The sequence below is a fragment of the Molothrus aeneus genome, chromosome 19 (assembly GCF_037042795.1).
Source record: "Molothrus aeneus isolate 106 chromosome 19, BPBGC_Maene_1.0, whole genome shotgun sequence".
NCBI lineage: Eukaryota > Metazoa > Chordata > Aves > Passeriformes > Icteridae > Molothrus > Molothrus aeneus.
In genome coordinates this window covers 8,023,325-8,043,351 of record NC_089664.1, presented here as the reverse complement: position 1 = coordinate 8,043,351, position 20,027 = coordinate 8,023,325, and the positions used below count along the sequence as shown (strand labels likewise).

Here is a 20,027-nt window from a genome sequence, read left to right as displayed (position 1 = left end):
CATGTCTGAATGTGGCTTTGTGGCGTTTGGGAGCCTCCTCCAGCTCAGGAGGAAGGGCTGAGAGCTGAAGTCATGGTCTGAACTCAGGGTTCCTGGGTTTAGAAAGGAGAAGTTTGCTTCCTTGTGCCCCACACTTGAGCTGCTGTAGGATGCTTGAGGTGATCTTATCAGAGGTTTTTAGTTACTCGTGAAACCAGGACCTGGCATTTGCAAACAATCCAGGGTGAAGCTCTGCAGCACCAGGAGATGTCCCAGTTTGAGGAGCAGCTTTCAGGGTCCTGGAGCAGCCCCTGGTGATCTGATGGGCTTTGGTGCTGTGTCCAAGTGTCCCCAGTGCCTGAAACATGGATATTTAACAGGCATTTAGTGCTGCAGCTCAGGCCTGGCTGCCTTTGGGGGAATTCTGTTTGCAATGATAACAAACCCCACAAGTTTACAAGGTGCCGCTCCTCCCTGGAGCCTGGGAGAGGATTAGGGCTAAGGAAATGAACTTCATCCTGAATTCCTGTGCTTCTCCTCCTACTGGTCTCCTTCCTGAGTGTTTCTGCTCAATGTCACTCTCTTTTGAGGTGCTTGGCAAGGGGGTGCAGGCAGAGGAGAGCTCCAGCCCTCTCCTGGTTGTGTGTTCCCACAGCTCATGGGCACCTCGAGTTCTTTTTGCACCTTCCTTCTCTTCTGGGCCTTTTCCCCCTCCTTTTTTTAAACCTAAACCTTTTACCTCCTTTTTTTTAAACCTGAAGTGAAGGTGTTTCATCCAGGTGGGTCTGTGCTTGTGCAGGAAGCTGGAGCAGCCCCTCCATCTGTAGAACCAAGAGGGATTCCTGCTACAAGCCCTGAGTAGCTGCAGGGAAGGAAAAACTTCACTGGGAAAGGTCTCCCATCCCTGCAAACACAGCAGTGCCAGGTTAGGAGCAAATCAAAGCAGCACATCCCAGGCAAATTCTAAAAGCTGCCTTTTACAGTGCACTCAAAACACTCCTGTTTGCTTCCTGCCTCTTTTGTGTACCTTGGAATTACAGGAATTCCTTTGAGCTTAAACGAGTTTTTCTCCCGATTTGTAAAACACAGCTGGTCTCAAACAGCCTTGGGATGGTTCAGCTGCTGCTGCAGGAGGGTTTTAGGAGGGACTTGGCTTCCCTGAGGCTCCCTGTGGCAGAGCTGATGCTGTGCAGGTAGGGTGGGATGGGGGCAGTGAAGCAGAGCTGCAGGATGAGTCCAGCCTGAGGGATCAGGAAAAGCTTCAGGGCTTGGAGCACAGCAGCCCGTGAAGGGTTAAGCTGCAGGTGCCTCCCTTGAGGTGGGAAATTTCCATCCAGTGGGATGGGGACTCCAAAATCAAACCCCTGGGTGTGGCAGGGAGGGACAAACCTTGGTCTGTCCATCTGCAGGTGGCCTGGGCATCTCCCACCAGCTCTGGGGCTGGAAAGGATTTCACTGCAGGCTGTGACCCTTCCAGAAATTGGGGGCTCTGCAAAATGAAAAAAAAAAAAAAAACAAAAAAAAAAAAGGCTTTTAAACACTTTCCTTTGTGTTGTTTTTACACACAGCTGCATTTTTTCCTTTAGTACCTGGGATAATGATGAAGGAAATCAGGCAAGGAGAATTTTGAGCTCTCTCTCTCTCTCTCTCCAATAGGTAAATTCCTCTTTGTGCAAGTGGATTGGTTTCATATGGATGCTTCCAATATCTCCTGCACATGCAAAACCTTCCTAAACCTCTTTTTTCTTTTTTGGTGCTCCACATGTTTTGCTCTGACCTCCCAGCTCCCTTTTGGAGCCAAGAGGAAATGGGAACCCAGAGGTATGTGAAAATCTGTAATATTTTCTGCTTCCATCCCAGGCCTTGATCGAAAGGGATTAAATTTAATACAGATTAAAGCCAGTTTCTTGGAAGCAGGTTTGGATATCCGTGTTTTGCATCTGACTAGCTGTTTTCTCCATCTGTTTCAACAAATCCAATCAATACTGGGGGAAAGGGGGGGGGTGTTTTTGCAGGAGAGCCTCTCCTTGCAGCGTGCAGGGAACCCTTGGAAGTCCCCTAGTCTGGAATTCACTTGGAATATCTCAGGGTGGAGCTGATGAAAGGGCTGGGATGGGCAGTGCTGGCTGGGCTGGCAGCTTTTTAATTGAGAGTCTGGTCCTGGAGTGATAAAACCGCAGAATTTGGGCATTAAAGCCCCTCTTGTCCCGCCTTCACTAGTCCAGGTTGCCCCAAGCCTCCTTCAGCAATTCCAGGGATGGGGCAGCCACAGCTTTTCTGGGTGACCTGTGCCAGTTGAGTGCAGAATTCCAGGTATGAGGACAGCCCAGGTGACAGCTGTGAGCAGAGCCATGCCCTTGTCTCACCTTCTACCACCAGGAATTAACGTGAGCTGCTCCTTTTCCATGCTCTGCCTGAGCAGTTTTTTACTTTGGGTGCCTCTGACAGGGGCTTTTCCCTGGAAAAGTTTGTTGGGATGGCTCAAGATGAGGGTTTTGCTTGAGTGCCTGACTTTGGGCAGCCTGAGTTACGGGCTGGGGTCAGAGAAGGACCTGGAGCCCTTTGGCACCTGGAGGTTGTGGAGCAGCTGGCCCACAATCTGGGGAGTAAACTGAATTAAATCTGACTGAATTCAAATGTTTAACAGGAGCAGCTGATTTCTGACAAAGTTTAGCCTGTCCTGGTGTTCCCTATGGCATAAGACAAATATTGGGGCCGTTTTTGGGCTTGTCTGTCCATCCTCTCCTTTTGCATCAGTGCTGTGGGGTCAGGAGTTGCCTGCAGGACCCTTTCCCCTGATTATTCCTGGTTGTTACATCCATGGAAAACACAGATACGATACTTACAACCACCCTGCTTAGTATGAGGTGGGCTCTGAGCCTTTTCTAGGCTCCCCACAGCCTGCAGAGATCCATCCAGAGCATCCTGGCCAAGGTTTGGACCACCTGTCCTGCTGCTGCTCCCTTCCCCATGCTCCCACACATGGGCACGAGGTGTCCTTGTGGCAGCTCAGGGTTTGCAGAGTGCCTCTGTAAACCCATTTACCAGCATTTGAAGTTAATTTGTGCTTTTAAGGATTTTTTTTTTATTTTTTTTTTGCCTTTTTCCCCCCTTCCTGCCCCTCTTTCCGGGCCAAGTGCCCAGCACAGCTTGGTGGCTTTCAGCAGGGGCTGTCAGCGCCCACATCCTGCCACGTGTTCCACACCTTCCCACGCTCCAGCCCCCTCCTCTGCTGCTCAGAGCTGGGCATCCTGCCAGGTTCATTAGGGAACAGCTCATTAGGGGCAGGGGAAGGAGCTGGACACAGCAGAGGGGCTGTGGTGGGGTGTGGAGTGGGAGGTTCTGCCTGGTGCTCACCTGAGCCAAGCTCCAAGCCCAAGCCAGTTTTGTTTGTGGTTTTTCCCCCCTGTAATTTGCATGGGAAAAGCCCAGTTCCCCTGCCTCATTACCCTCCTTTCCCAAAGGACAAGCTCTTTTTGTAACCATCACAAAGCCATGCAAACCAGCCCTCCCTAGTTACACGCTTAAGAGCCAATTTTGTAATATCTTTAATCAGGAGGGAGCACATCCAGCACCCATGGGTGCTGCTGAGCTCACTGCTCCCACTATTCCAGGGCCATCAAATCAGTCTCTGTGCCCTGCTCAGCTGGAGGCTCTTTCCCAGCTCATCTGGGTTGATTTTGGTGTTGGCTCACTTGAGAAACTGCTGGGTTTCCCCCCCTGAGGCTTTTAAAGTCCCATCAAAGGCAGCTCCTCGCTGCTATCACATAGAGATAATAAAAGTCCTGAACGAGGCAGTGGCTCAGTGGAGGAGAGAGCCCATTAAGGAGCAGAATAACTCTTTATTGCTGGTGTATTAGAGGAACTCGGCAGCACAAAGCAGGCACTGGAGTTTCAGGGCATTAATTCCTGTGTTTGGAGCTGAGCAGGGCTGTGGCTGGGCTGCTTTGCCTTCTTCTCTTGTTGCCTTTGGATCTTCTCTGTGTCCTGGGAAGGTGAGGGACCTGCCCTGCCCTGCCCCTGGCCAGGTGGGACAGAGGACACAGACACCTGTGACACACAGACACCTCTGACACACGGACATCGGGGTTTAGGGACACCAGAGATGTGTGGCAGTGTTCCCTTCCTTCCTCAGCTGGTCTGTGATGGCAAAAGACAAATTGGTGTCTTAAATATGGAAGATGGGGTGTGTGCATCTGGGTAACTTATGATGGTGTGACAGAGTGCAGAGATTTTCTAGCAGTAGCCATAAATCCACCTGAATTGTTCTTTTCTCCTCCTGGTAAGGGAACGGTGCTGGTTTTGCAGTGACTGCTCACTCTTGAAAGGCTTCATGATTTTAGACACGATACCAGCCCCAAAGAGCCCAGAATGAACCTGTTAAAATCCTACACAAGTCCTGTTCCCACTGGAAATCAGCAGTGGCTTTGCCCAGTGATTTAATATTTGCATCCCCAGCACGTAATGTGGCCAAATCATGGGTTTAATGCAAAATAGTGATGGTTTAATAACTTTGTTTTTAAAAGCCCATTCAAGCAGTTTACAGCTAATGGGGCTGGGGAAGAGGAGGAGCTGCCAGAGCTCTGGGACCAGCAATAAAGCAAATGGAAGTGGCAGGGAAGGATCCCTGGTGTTTGTTGGAGGAGGGAAGAGGCTTTACCATGCCCAGACTTCCCCATCTGTTGCAGTAAATACAGGCACAGAAGCCTGGATGTGCCATCACAGGAAAACCTCCCTGGCTTTGATTTGAAATCCTTATCAAATATGTATCAGCACAAATCAGCTCAGCTGGCACCTCTCCAGAAGCTGGATGCCAGCAAACACCACACCTGGCATGAGAGGGAGTGGGAGGAGAAGCTGTGGCACACCTGGGCAGGTGAAGTGGAGCCACTGGGGAAATCCTTCTGTGAGCCTTCAGCTCATTCCTGCTCCCAGGGTCACTCCTGGAGTGCCCAGAGCTGGAAAGTTCCTCCTATGCAAAGTGTTCTCCAGCCCAGCTGGGTCAGTTTGTTTTTTCAAATGAAAAAACAAAGTTTATTTTAGAGTTTTCTAGATGCTCAGAGATACCATCAGCCATAAACAATGCCTTAGGAAGTAGAAGAGCAGTGAACATAATAATTTATTTTCTGTTTAGCTTTGGTTTATTTCTGTAATTCCTAAAAGAAAGTCTTGGGAGTAAAGAAGAAAAGTGGTGATTTTTTTTATTGAAGTAGTGTGGCTATTGTGGTTTTTATTTAATTCTTTTCAAAAATTCCATTTCTTTACTCACTTCGTTGTTTTCCAAAATGACCAGTGATGACCAATGACCAAAATTTCCCACTTTGAGTCTTGATTATTATTTTATTTTATTTTAATTTATTTTATTTTATTTTAATTTAATTTTATTTATTTATTTTGTTTTCATTTTATTTATTTTATTTTCATTTTTTATTTTATTTTATTTATTGCTTTATTTTAATTGTTTTTATTTTATTTATTTTATTTTATATATTTTTTATTTTTTATTTTGTTTTATTTTATTTATTTTATATTTTATTTTTAAATTATTTTATTTATTTTTTATTTTATTTTATTTTTATTTTTATTTTAATTTTTATTTTGATTTTATATTTTGATTTTATATTTTGATTTTATATTTTATTTTTATTTTCTTTCTTTTTCCCATGAAGTGCAGAACTTGGGGCTTTTTAAAACCCAAAGTCACCTGCAGGGCTCGTGCCTCACTTTGTGGTGCTGTTATTTTGCAGCAATGATTTCTCTGGTCACTAAATGATCAGCTGGGTGGTTGGATTGAACCATAAACACAAGAGCTCACTGGAATTTCAGGAATGTGAAGGGCATCCCTCACTTTTCATGGCAAAACCACCAGAAATTCCCCCATGAAGCCTTTGCAGGTCAGTGGTAGAGAAAAGTGTCTGTGCACCACCTGCATGTGGAACCTTTATATTCCTATTTATATTCCTGCCATCTTATTGTCAGTGGGATGTTATATATAGCTTTTATGGTAATTTTGTGTGCTGAATGCAGTTTCCAGGGAAGAAATTGCATTGAGAAATGGGTGAAGAAGTAATAATAATAGCAATAATCTGCATAAGGCCCTGTTGTTAAAACCCACAGCCCTACATCTCCTGAAGAAAAATGCACAGTTAAGAGAATAGTTTTCCAAACAACATCTCCAAATGACTTGGAGGGTGGCTTTTGCCAAGGGATGGAGTGGCAGGACGAGGGGAAATGGCCTTAAACTGGCAGAGCTTTGGGTTAGATGGATATTGGGAAGGAATTCCTGGTTGTAAGGCTGGTGAGGCCCTGGCAAAGTTGCCCAAAGAAGCTGTGCCCCATCCCCAAAGTGTTCAGGGGCAGGTTGGAATATCTGCTTGAGTTGTTTTGGTGTGTCCTGGCATTCCAGGAGCAGGGAAAAGCCTCAGCTGGGATCAGGGGCCCTCCTGCTGCCCTGTGGGTGTGGGACAGACCCTGAGCTAACCCCAGAGCCAGAATCAGGCCTGGGTTTGCCTGCAAATAAGGAGCTGTTTTACAGGGGAGAAGGAGACACAGTTTAGCAAACACTTAAGGGCTGAGTTAGTTTAAATAATGTTGTTTAATCCTGTAGAAATTGAGAGGATTACTTATCCTGAACACTTCCCTGGCTGGGGGCTGGGATCTGTGAGGAGCTGGCCTTTCACACAGCTTGTCTTGATCTTAGGGGATGTTGGGAAAAATATTCCTGATATTGGGACAGCCCTTCTGGAGATGCTTCAGGGAGGCTTTTTGTGCCTGAGCCCTCACACTGGGTGGCTTGGCTTTGTCACCTGAGTGTGGATTTGGGATCTGTGGGTTTGGGATCCCCCCTCGGCTGTGCTGGCTCCTCACTTCCTCACCTGAGTGTGGATTTGGGATCTGTGGATTTGGGATCCTCACTTGGCTGTGATGGGTCCTGACTTTCTCACCTGAGTGTGGGTTTGGGATCTGTGGGTTTGGGATCTGTGGATTTGGGATCCCCACTCAGCTCTGCTGGCTCCTCACTTTCTCAGCTAAGTGTGGGTTTGGCATCTGTGGGTTTGGGATTCATGGATTTGGGATCCTCACTGGGCTGTGCTGGCTCCTCACTTCCTCACCTGAATGTGGATTTGGGATCTGTGGATTTGAGATCTGTGGATTTGGGATCCCAACTCAGCTGTGCTGGCTCCTCACTTCCTCACCTGAGTGTGGATTTGGGATCTGTGGATTTGAGATCTGTGGATTTGGGATCCCAGCTCAGCTGTGATGGGTCCTGACTTTCTCAGCGGAGTGTGGATTTGGGATCAGTGGGTTTGGGACCCATGGGTTTGGGATCCCCACTGGGCTGTGCAGGCTCCTCACTGGAAGCAGTGCCAGCTTTGATGTGCCAGGCTGAGCAGAGCTTGGGGCTCAGCAGAGAGCAGAGGGAGCCTTGCAGGGGAGGAGAACAGGGAACTTTTCAATTTCCCTGGAAGTCAAACCCCGCGGTGGCACTGTCTGATTCATAAACTGGATTTTTACTTCAGAAGGCTAAAAATAGAGCATGGAGGAGACTCATTCAGTCAGTCTGGGACTTCCCTGGTGCTATTTTAAGCCCTCTGGAGCAGGGCTGGGGGTGCCAGTGGAGCTTCCAGGCTCTGTGCCCTGTCTGGGCTGGGTGTTCCAGGTACCACTCAAGGTGTTCTGTGCCCTGGTGAGCCCTGGAGCCTCTCAGGGATGTTCTGTTCCCTGTTTTCCACATGGAAATCACTCACTTTTTGGGTGATTCCAAAAAATCAGCCTGACAGCCAGGCTGGCATTCATGGCACGTGAAAAATGGGAGGGATGAAGGTTGCAGAAAAGTGTGGAGGAAAAGGATGGTGTGAGATGAGGCTCTCATTGATGTCCTGGGATAAAAATGTGGCTCTGAGTTCATCCCAGGAGAAAATCCAGGGTTGTGGTCCCTGGTGGGTGGTGTGGAGGTGGCTCAGCAAACCAGGGGAGCATCCCAAAGTAAAATTCCTGAATAAAGGGTTGGATGCAGGGCAGCCCCAGGCAGCAGCAGCCCCCAGGGGTTGGGTTTGTACACCTGGAGCCCACTCAAGAAGCCCTTTATCCATGTCCCATCCCAGGAGACTGGAAACCAGTCCAGAAATAACAGGTTTGCTTTTATCACTCCAGCTTTGAAATGGTGAATGTGAACAAGGGTGAAACACACTTTAAATCTACCTCAAACCCATTCTTTGTTCCTCTTCATTGAAAATTCCCCATAGCAATTAAAACTTCCATCAAAAATGAGAGTTCTTCTGAAAATCCTGGTGGTTTTATTGCTTCTGATTGCAGTGCTGATGGGAATATTTTGGTGTTGAATCACTCCTGGCTGTTTTCTGCCAGAAAAGGGCGATGGTCTGCACCCACCTCTGACAAACTGATGATGCATCTTTATTGAATTGCAAGAAGCCAGAGCTGTTCAGCCTTGGCAAGTTTTGCCTCAATAAGATCATTCTGTGTGAGGAGAGCCACGAAAGGAGTTGTAATCCTTTTGTAATAAAACACAAACTAAGAGGGTTTTTCCTCAATGCTTCTTAGTGTTGCATAAAACCTGTCAGGGCAGGTCTGGGCTCATTAAATGAGTGTGGGGATGGAATTTCCTCAGATGAAGCTGTTCAGTAATATCCTGAGGGCTCAGTGTCTTTTGTGCTCAGTGGTGGAAGCTAAAGCAGGGTGCTGCCAGCCCTGGTGGTGACACTGTGACACTCAGGGGGCACTGGAGCATTTCCATTCCAGCTCCAAGCACCAGGCTGGGGGTCCCTGGGCTGCCACCAAACCTTCCTGTGTCCTCAGTAAGCACTCCAGCCTCTTTTTCTCTCATTTCCAGGTGATCTCTGCAGTATCCAGGCTCTCCTTCCACAGTATTGCTCAAACCAAAGGAATTAGGTAAGATCCTTTCAATATGATGCCTTAAAAAATAACATCTCTCTCTCTCCCCCTCTCCATATTCCTTGTATTTAATCACATCAGACTCTTCAGAAGCTGCACATAATGGGGTTGAACAGATGGGGTGCAGGTAGGAATAGTTGCAGATGAAATAAGTGAAAATATTAGGAATTGTGTACACTGTTTGTGCTGGGGAGGGCAGCAGGGAGAGTTTTGCTGTCTCTGGCTGGAGGTTTTGCTCATCTCCACGAGGGATCCCAGGAAAGCCAGCAGTGCCCAGGAGCTGTGGCATCACCCCAGTGTCCCCAGTGTCCCCTGTGCAGGAGAGCCCAGGGACCTTTCTGCCCCAAACAACTGGGAAATGTCCCCTGGCGGTGTCACAGGCACATCCTCGGTGTAGGATTGCAGGGTGTGCTGCCTGCTCCTCCTCTGAGGGAGCAGTGCAGAAGGAATTAAAAGCAGCAGACAGCCCCTATTAAGCAGAGCTGTTATCCTGCTCTTTGTTCAGCTCCCTGCAAAATTGCTTTGCAGTTGCTTTCCCTTGTTAGAGTGCATTTGTATTATTAATCTGGGAACATCTCATTAGGGCCACAGCTATAACAGGGATGAGTTTGCAGCCTAAATTACCTCTGCTCGTTTTTCTGGGGAGGGAGTGTGTGTGTTTTCACTCCCCCAGCTACAGAACACATTGGGTTTTCTCCACAGCACGTGTCCTGCTGCTGTTCTGGTGGGGATCTGTGGTGCCTCCCAAGCCAGGATGAAGGAATGGATGGGCTCCCTGCCCCACTCCCAGCCCTGCCACCCACCCCCAGCACTCTCTGCCACAATTCCCACTGTTGGAACATATTTTCCCTGCCTTGTCTGTGCTGAGATTGCTGGAGGGGAACAGCTTTTCACGTGTAAAACCAGCTCAGAGCCTTCCCATCTGTTAAACACAGATCCCAGCAGGGCTGGGGGAGAGGCAGGGCCGAGGATCTGGGGGACAAAGATGTGCTGTAAGTTAAGGGCTGTTTGTTGTGATGATAGCCCTGAGTCCTGCAGGAGCCTGCAGCGGTTTTTGTTTTAAGGGAAAAGAGCATCCAAGGGGTTTGGAGGCTGGGGGATTCACATGCACAAACTGCAGTGCCTTGGCAAGGGCTGGGTGCAGCCCCACATTTCCCTTCACAGAGAAAAGCAAGGCACAGTTCTTCCCAAGAGTATTTCTGGGATTCACATTCTCTGAACCTCAGAGAGAGATAACACAATTCTTATATCATTTGCTGTGCCTGTGTTTGTGCCACAGTAGAATGCAATATGGAGATTGTTTGCCCACAGTGATGGGGTTTTGTTTCCTTGGCCTGTAGGACCAAGAGAGTGTGTTGGGACTGTTGGGTGACAATCACGAGATTCTGGGCAGTGTGTGCAGGGTTGAGTGCTTGGCAGGTTCAGTTTTAGATAATAATAATAATAATAATAATAATAATAATAATAATAATAATAATAATAATAATAATAATAATAATAATAATAATAATAATATACTATTATAATAGGTAGAATAATATAGTATAATAAAGTAATTAATTAGTCTCCTGAGAGTGATGGTGTTTTGTTTCCTTGGCCTGTCAGGGCCAAGAGTGTGTGTGTGTGTGTGTGTGTGTGTTGGGACTGTTGGGTGACAGTCACGAGATTCTGGGCAGTTTGTGCAGGGTTCAGTGCTTGGCAGGTTCAGTTTTAGATAGAATAATATAGCATAATATACTATTACTACTACTACTAATAATAATAATCATAAATAATTATAATATTATAATAGTATAATATTATACTATGTCACACTATAATATTATAATATTATAATATTATAATATTATGATATAGTGTAATATAGTATAATATTATAATAGATAGAATAATATAGTATAATAAAGTAATTAATTAGCTTTCTGATATCCATGGAGTCCTTCTCATCCTTCTCTCCCCTTGGCAGGGCCATCACAGCATTGCTGTAGCTGGGTTTAAGTCTTGGGGCATCACTGGGAGGTTCCAGGTGTGACCCCTGGCAAAGCCCTTCCCAAGGCAGGGAGGGGGGTCCTGCATCCAGCTCAGAGGATGAAGGAGCTGCATCCCCTGGGAAGGCTTTGCTGAGCCCTCTTGGCTGTGTGAGGGTTGGGCATAGCTGGGATGCAGAGACAGGGGAGGCTTTGCTGTTCTTGTGGGGATGTGGCTTTTTCTCATTCATTTTACAACTGGCATTCACAGTTCCCACTAAAATCCTTTATCTTGGAAGCCTTTGGCACCATAATTACACAAGAATAGCACAGAGCTTGAGAGCCTTTGCTTCTAACCCTGTTCTCCTGTGTGTTAACCCTGTTTCTCCTCCAGCTCTGCAAGAACAGAAAATGCTGTCACTCCTTTAGCTGGAAAATAGAACAGACTGGAAATGAATTCTGCAATTCCAGGAAAATGCCCTCCTGGGAGTGTTGCCTCCCATCTCACTGTTCCCTGCAGCCACAGAGCCCTGGCTTTGTCCATTGCTGCATCTTCTTTCCTTTAAATTAGGTGATTTCTTTCTGCATCATCACAAACCCCTCAATGGCAGAAACTAATCTCAAATGAATGAATCTGAATTAATCTAATCTTGTGGGAACCAGCAGCAGCTCTGGCTCCCTGAAGGGACTGCTCACATCAGCCACCGCTGCTCGTTGGGTCCATCCTCTTCCCTCTCCCAGTGAAGATGCTTCCCTTGGAATTGGGTAAAAATCTTGTTGGCTTAGGCACAGTGCTTAAAACCATGGTAAATACAGTGAAATTTGGATGCTGGGTGGATTGCATGGTCTTCAGCCCCACAGCATGAATGTGGCTCTGCTCCAATCCCTATTTTAGGATCTGAGAGTCAGGATCACACAAATTAACAGTGAAATAAATCCCAAAGCCTGTTCCTTGTCCTTGAACAAGTTCCATGGCGTGGAGAAAAATAAAAATCAATCTTGTGTGCTGTTTAGTGTAAAAAAAGAAATCCACTCTTTCTGTCTTAATAATTTCTGGCTACAGGAACCTTGGCAGAGGAGCTGTGTTTCCCAGAGTCCTGCAGATAGCTATCAGGGTATCTCTGTGGAGATGACAGGGTGTTTCTTCCAAGAAACAAGCAGCAAAACCAGGGCAAAATCTCCATCCTGAGTGCAGTGTTTTATTTGCAATGTGCCTAATGTGCAGCAGCTGTAGCTACAGCCCTGCTGTGGCCATCCTCTGCCTGCCCTGTCCCCATCCCAGGGCTGCTTGCACAAATCCTGCAGGAAGCAGAGTCCTTCAGGCTCTGTGCTGATGGGGTGGGAACTTTCTGCTGGGATTTTGATCCCTCTGTTGTCCCAAAGGGTTTTACACAGGGACAAAGAGCAGATCCCATCCTTCTTGTTCTTCTCTCTTCAGCCCATGTTGTTTGTGCTCTTGGGCCTGAGATTTGGATCATTTGGGAATTTTCTGCTGGGATTTTGATCCCTCTGCTGTCCCAAAGGGTTTTACACAGGGACAAAGAGCAGATCCCATCCTTCTTGTTCTTCTCTCTTCAGCCCACGGTGTTTGTGCTCTTGGGGCTGAGATTTGGATCATTTGTCCTTGGTCCCCAGCTAGAGACGGAATTGTTTTGTCTCCCTGCTCTATGCACAGAGCTCACCATCCCTTAATATGAAGCTCAGAATTACACACTAAAGCAGCACAGAATCTGAAAAATCATTGCTCAGGAGAGGAGATTTATTTGTTATTGGTTCTCATCCTTCTCTCCGTCTCTTTGGAGGACTGTCAGCACTTCCAGGGAGAAGTTCCACTGTGCTCCATCCCTGAACAAGGAGCCTTTATTATCCAGCTAGGATTTTCCACTGCAGCCCTAATTCCATTACCCCATTCCCACGCTGGCTGGCACTTCCCAGCCAGCCTGCAGGATTCTGTAGCAGCTTGCTCTTTGCACAGGGATGTCGTGCAAAGCTTCTCCTGGGCTTTGGAGCCAGAATTCTCATTCCCTTCCCGAGTTTTCATTCCCTTTTCACGTTTTCATTCCAAATTTTCTTGAGCAAACTCAGCTCTCTGGAGGACAACAAGACTTCTTATTGCAGGTCCCAATAAACCAGGATTATAATTATTTTCTTGAAGCTTTTTTTCTTTTCCCTGTTTTCCCTTAAGACTTTCCTGCCACAGCCACGGCTGTTCCTGCTGCCTGTGGCACATCCTGGCGTCCTCTGGGCTCCATCATCCTCCTCGTGCTCTGGGGGCTGAAAGGGAGCTCTGAGCAGAGCAGGGGACATGTGTTTATTCATCTCCCTGAGATCTGTGTTTTTCCTGGAAGCAGAGTTCTGCAAGCAAAGCAGGAGGTTCAGGAATATTGGCTCCTGCTGCCTGCATGCATTTTTCATGTGTGCACAGCAAAGCCCAGCTGAGGAGAGGGAAGGGGTTTGCATGTTCAGAGGCCTTTGTGGAGACCCTAAATCTGAGGAAATCCTTTCTCTGTGAACTGAACCTCTCAGTGACTCTCCTCAGAAGGCACCACAGTTAATGAAAGACAGTTAAAAACATTTGCAGATGGGCAGGAGGATGAATCCTGGTTGTCAGAGGAGGTTTTCTCTCACAGTGGCAGTGCTTTGGCTGGGCCATGGAGACAAGGACACAGGGATGAGTTTTCCCCCTCTTGGGGCCAAGGCAGGACCCCTTGTGTCAGCTGGATGTCAGCTTCCTCAGTGATTGAGCCACCAGTGCAGAATTGAATCTGGAGTTTTGTCCAGGTTTCATGACTTGAATCCATTTCCACATCTGACTGAGGCCCACATTGGTGGGGGGTGACCCCTCTGCTTGCAGTGGGGGTGACCCTGTAAAAAGGGCTTTGTGATCCTGAACCTGAGTAAATCCTGATCCTTGGGAAGGCTGGCCTAGAACAGAGGCTGGATGGACTTAAAGAATAAAGCAGGGATTTATTCAAAGGATCTCCTCAATGGATGCACCTTGGGCAGCACAAGAGCCCAGCCAGGGCTGCACCCAAGATGAACCAAAATGGCCCCAAAATGCACAACCAGGCACGGGGTCTTTCACTTTCATCAGTTCTGCTCCATTTGCATCTTGCAGTTCATTGTCCCATTCCAGCTTTAGCCCCTGCAGTCCCACCCTTGTTTTTCTCTCTCCAGCCCACGCTGTTTGTGCTCTTGGGGCTGAGATTTGGATCATTTGTCCTTGGTCCCCAGCTGGAGCAGGAATTGTTTTGTCTCCCTGCTCTGTGCACAGAGCTCACCATCCCCTCATATGAAGCTCAGACCCACACACTAAAGCAGCACAGAATCTGAAAAGCATAAAAGCAAAAACTTAAGGCAGCAATCCCACCATCAAACCCCACATCTTGCAGAAGGTGTGGTGGCACAAGCTGGAGCTGATCAGGATGTTCCCCTCGCTGTCCTGAAGGAGAGAAGGGAGATAGGGAAGATCTTTTATGGCCTTTACAAGGATTCTCCAGCGTGCTCAGGCTTCCTGCAGATGAGATTTGGTCTCTGCTCCCCCTTCCCCTGGGGATGGGAGGCAGATCCAGCTGGGTGTGAAAATGGCAAGCAATTAAAGACACTAACAATTAAGTCCTCAAGTGTCTCCTGATGAGGAGGTTGTTAGGGCTCCTCTTCTCCTGAAGGTTGGTTTTACAAGGCCTGTTTTATTCCCTGCCAAGGGCTCTCTGGAATTGCACTCTGCCCATTATTCTTTTACTGCCGTTGTGTTTTCCTTGTACACACTTTTAAGTGTTGCTATAAAACGGATGGAGAAGGCTGTGGGAGGATCTGCATCTGGAAATGGGTACAGTTGCTGGTTTTTCAGAGCTCTCCTGGAACTGGGACCAGTTTTGGCACAAACTCAGAGAGGCTCAGCACAAACCCCACAAGCAGGAGGTCAGGTGGGAATTGTTTCTTCTGACACCTCCAAACCTTTAGGAGTCACTATACAAACCTTTAGGAGTCACTATAAAGCTCCTCCATTTGTTGATAAGCAGAATCCTTGGCTGAAAAGCAGCTCATTCCCACTTTAAAAAAAAATCAAAAAACATTAACAGATTTTTTTTTTTTTGGCAAGTTTATATCCTCAGAGAGAGCCTGAAAAAAATATCCCTGACATGTTTTCCTGCATGCCTGCTTTGTAGGCTTGGGGGATGCTGAGGTCACCCCACAAGCATCTGCTCACAAAGCAAAGGCAGCTTCTCTGTCCCCCTCCCCTGCAGCAGCTTTGCTTAATGAGCACAGCTCTGATGAGCTCAGCTCTGATGAGCTGGGCTCAGGTGGGGCTTGCTGGGCTTTGGGGTCACCTCCTGTGTCACTGGTGCTTCCCCCAGCCTCCTCCTGGGTCACTGCCCGCCCTGTGGGACCTTTCCAGCACCTCCCCAAAATGCAGCTCTTGCCCCCAAGGATGCTCCAAGGATGGAGAAGGTTCCAGGCTCTGAAAGAGGGGACCTGGGAGGTTCCCAGCACTGGGGGATGGGGGTCACTGCCATGGGCTGTGCCTGGAGAGGGGCACTTGGATGCTCTGGGACAGCCCAGGTGTCTCTGCACCTCCCTGGGGAAGGGGTTCCTGGTGGCCTTCAGGATGGGCTGTTTGGAGCTCGTTTGTGCTGCAAGAGGGTTTATCCCCTCTTGGCTGGGATGTGCTGGTGCTGGAATCATACAGAAAGATCCATTTTGGTAATGATTTACTGTTATTGGCACACCTTTCACAGGATGGCAGCTGCTCAGGTAGAGCAGGAAAACTCAGAGTGCTGAAAGATCTCCTTGTGCTGCTTTGCTGCAAGTTAAAAAGTGGGGGTTTCAGGATTTGTGTTTTCACCAGCTGTTTTCCAGTGTGAGGCAGTGGATGTTGCTGGTTGAGCTGCATCCCAGGTCTTTACTGGGGCAATCATTCCCTAGTGGTTGGTTGTGCTGTTACCCCACAGAGTCTGGATCTTTTTTATTCCTTTCTTTTCAAGAAAGACATTTCTGGATTCCCCTTTTGATTTTATCCATCTGTTCTCTTCAGTGTGGAGCTGAAGTGAGGAGAAAATCATCCCTTTTGCTTGAGTGAGGCATTGGTACACGAGGGGTTTTTAAAAACGCGATAATGTGTTGAAACATAAAATTCTACGAGCTGTTATTTTCTTGTCTTCTCATCTCCAGAAATGCTCAGTTCAGATTGGAGCTGAGGATAAAGCAGGGCCTGCAGCTCACCCTTGGGTGCTGATACTGCACTGAGTATTCCCCTGCAAAATCATCATCATCCTCATCATCCTCATCTTTGTGTTAGCTGGTGATGTAACTCCCTCTTTCCCTGCTGAATTTCCATCAGAATTCATCTTGCAAGAATTTCTGCAAGTTCCAGACCACAAATAAAAGCAAACTGTAATTTTTCAGAGGACGTGTCTAAAATTTGGCTCCCCGTGAGGTGCTTCTTTCCAGAGATGAGTAATGTAACAGAAAAGTGTGATTTTCATTAAATTCAGCAGCTTTTGGTATGCTCTGATGGGTCCTGTTCTGCACAGGGAGAATTGATTCTATTCTGCTGTATAGAAATGGATTTTGGGGGCATTAATAGGGTGGTTTTACCTCTCAGGACCAGGATCATTGCCTGGTGCTGCTCCTGTTTCACAGGTGGGATCCAAATCCTGGAGAGGCAGCTCCAGGTCACCTCTTTGCTGGTGCCTGGTCAGCTCCCAGCCACCTCTTGGTAAATTAATGCTGCTTTTTATGTAAATTAATCTGCCTAGTTCCATGAAGCCAGTGAGGGGAGCATTTTCAGTGGTGTGTAAAAGTCTTGGAAAAATACCTGATTTTCTTTGGGCAGCACCAGGAGTGCTCAGGGAGGCAGGCCCAGGGTTCCAAAACTGACAGGGGGCACAGGAATGGGGTGATCCCCAGTGCCTTGTCCTCCTGGAGAAAAAGAGGAGGAAAAAAGGAAAGGGGAAGGTGGGAGCTACCAAAAGGATGTCCTGGGAACAGCCAAAGTCTGATATGTTGGGATTGAAGCAGCATTAAACTTCAGCAGTGGGACAGAAGGACTTTTCTGGAAGCATGGGGACTGTGGGGCTGAGAACCCCGCTCCCAAACTGCCATGAAAACACAGCCTGAAGCTGGAAATGTTGGTGAAGTCAGTGTCCTGTGGGATTCCTGTGCCTTGCCACGATGCTCCCCTCAGAACAGGGATGGCAGGGGGTCTGTGCACCCAGCCAGGGCAGCTGGAGCTCCTGCAGGGTGCAATTGCAGGCTGTAGGCTCCACACCACGGGGGTTGATTTCTGCCAGGAGGATCCAGCACAGCCCTGTCCATCCCAGCAGAGCTGCAGGAGCTCCTTTGCACCAGCTTGAGGCTCTGGTCCTTGCCATTAGAGGAGAAATGCCTCGCAGAAGGGACAGCAGATGGGAGCAGCTCAGGTTTCCTGGGTGTCACACACTCCACCTGCTCTTTAAAACACCCAAGTGTTATCCCTGGGCTCAGGAAAACAGGGGCAGATTATCCTGCTGGTGCTGGGAGGGTGGGATCCCCCTCCAGGAAGGGATAAATCACCTCCTTTACACTCCTCAGGGGGTTTGCACAAGTCAGGGAAGCTTCCTTGCAGATCTGCCTGACAAACCATCTCCACTGAGAGCAGCTCCTTGGCATGGAGTGGGACATTTCCTCCCTCTCTGCTTCTCACCAGGCTTGCTGTTCCCAGGGCTGGTGTTTGACCCCAAGAAATCCGAGTGGAGAGTGGAAAAATGGTGAATAAACCACGCTGGGTCCTCCTTGCTCTGTCCCACATGGATTTATTTTATGAGGCCAAGGTGCTGCTGTACAAAATGATCAGACTGAAGCTGCTCATCCCTGCCCCTCTGCTCCCTGCAGAGGTGGAGAGCTGGCTTTACTGCTAGGCCAAGGCAGCCCAGATGCTGAAATATGCTCATGAATAAATAAACCCCCCTGTTTATTGCTGTTAGAATTGCAGCCTACCTGGCTCTTCCCGTTAAATAATTCAGAGCAAAGAGCAGCCAGGCAGTGCTGAGAGGTTCCCTGGGCAGGGGTGGATGGTGAGGATGTGGTGTGGGAGGGATCACAGGGCAACCTGAGAGCAAGGGAGGGTTTTTTTGCATGAGGTGCCTCGTGAAATATTCATTGATTGTCCCTGTGGGTGATGTGCTGTGGCCGTGGCTGGTTCTGCCTCTGTCCCACTTGCAGGGAGCTCTGGGGGATCCAGAAATGGCCAAAAAATGTTTTGTAAGATCAAGGGGGTGCTTTGCATCAACGTGTGCTGTAATCCTGCCCTCCAGAGGAGCGGCTCACTCCAAACTCCAGAACAAATTGCTTGGTCCTTTCTTCCCTTTTCAGCCCTAAACAAACCCTTCGGATCAATCCCACTTCCCTTCCCTCCTTTGATCTCTGCAAGTGATGCTGTGCACTGCTGTGGGGTCTGTCTGTGCAGGAGTCGACTTTGGGAGCTTTATTATCTCTTAAGAGCCTGTTCCAGCTCTGTTTGATGCCACTGGGGGCTTTTGCTTTTCATCTGAGCAGGGTAGGGCTGGCAGCAGCCCCTGCATGGGCTGGGAGGATGAATGGCTCAGCAGGTGCATTTACATGGTGGTGGGGGGAGAAAAGCTGGTGCTTGGCTAAAGATATGAAATAAGAGACGTTTTCAAATGAATTTTAACAAACTGGGGTCTCTGCAGACCTGTTGGGTTTCGGTGGACTCAAAGTACTCATTGCTGTTGGGCATTCCCAGCTCTGCTGTGCTCCTACAGAAGGATTTGCAGTGTGCCTGGAGGTCTTGGACAATTTCCCAGGGAATCCAGAGCTTTTATTTCTTTTGATTGACAACATTTTTACTCATTTTACCAAAAAAAAAAAAAAGGACACAGAGATTGGTCCCAAACCAGGTGTTTGCTGTTGGGGAGCTCGTGGCTGGGGAAGGTGCAGCAGCTTCACCCACCTGGATGGAGATGCTGCTCCCTGCATGGCTGGGGCCAAGGGCAGGATCTGCCTTAAAAGATCTCCCAGCTGGCTTTCCTTTGTGTTGCCTTGATGGGGATCTGGTGGGGTGGGAGTGAGAGCAGAGTTTCTCTCACTCACTCTGTCCCTACCACATCAAATCTGATTTTGCAGGCAGCTCAGGTGTGTTCAGGGACAAAAAAAAAAAGAACTTAAATAGATGTGTAAGGGAGCTTAAGTCAAAAGTAGGGAGATATTTCAAGTAGTGGCTGTTGGTAGAGCTAAATTAAATTGTGTTGTTGCACTTAGAGCTCCTGGGGAAGAGCAAGGGACGAACAAAGGAAAAACCCAAGGCTTTGTCCCAAAAGCTGCCCTTCAGCTCTGGATTTTGGATGGTCCATTTAGTAATCCTCACCCTGGTGTGACTTCTCCCTCTAATTGCATTCTCTGAGTCCTTATTTAGCCATTAGCTGCCACTGCAGGGACACAGGTTATTAATTCCTCCCCTGCCCTGACTTTCACTCTGGGCCCTCACCAGCACTCAAGGTGAAGCTGGGAGGGCCAGGGCAGCTGCATCCCCATGAAACTCTGATTAGAAAACATTTTTCTCCCTTTTCTGTTCCTTGTCTTACATGGGGGGGTTGTATCACAGGAGCCAATTACACCTCATTCCCAGATTTATGGCTGGACATGTGTCCATGTGATTTTAATATTTTTTATGGCTCTTTTACTCCTTTCTCTCTGGTGTGACGAGTGCTGGGGAAGGAAACACTCAGAGAACAAGAGCAGAAAATACATGTAAAAGAAAGGAGGTCGTGCCTTGTGGTGGATTTTTTATTGTTGTTGTGACAAGTGATATTTAACCAGAAGTCACCTCTGAGTTCTGCCTTTTAGCCAGAGCTTTGCATCCCTTGCCTCCCTCCCTCCTGTGTTGCCACTTTGCACATGGACACACCTTGGGATGGCTGGAATTGCTCCATGGCTGGGCTCAGCACAGCTCTTTCCCCTCCTGGTCAGGGTTTTAATTGAGCTGGCTGCAGGTCTCAGCTCTGTTTCAAACTGCTTGGTGTGGAGCTGCTCACCTAAGGAAGGCTGAGGTGTAGCAAGGGAGAGAAAGCAAATTAATGCCAGTGAAAGCATCCAGAAATAGCAAATTCAGGGGCTAACCAGGCCATGTACTAAATCTTTCAGGAGAGGCAATCTGTCATGGGCAGGGAG

General features: G+C 48.0%; 1 protein-coding gene across 5 annotated transcripts in view; it reads left to right on the top strand.

Moving 5' to 3' along the window:
• The window catches only part of VAV2 (vav guanine nucleotide exchange factor 2), a 120,611-nt gene that overhangs the window by 63,656 nt on the left and 36,928 nt on the right, over positions 1 to 20,027 (top strand). For all 5 annotated transcript variants that reach the window (XM_066562767.1, XM_066562765.1, XM_066562764.1 and 2 more), the window contains exon 3: positions 8,831 to 8,889. In XM_066562767.1, the coding sequence (XP_066418864.1) occupies positions 8,831 to 8,889 (59 nt within the window). The remainder of the gene's footprint in view (positions 1 to 8,830; positions 8,890 to 20,027) is intronic.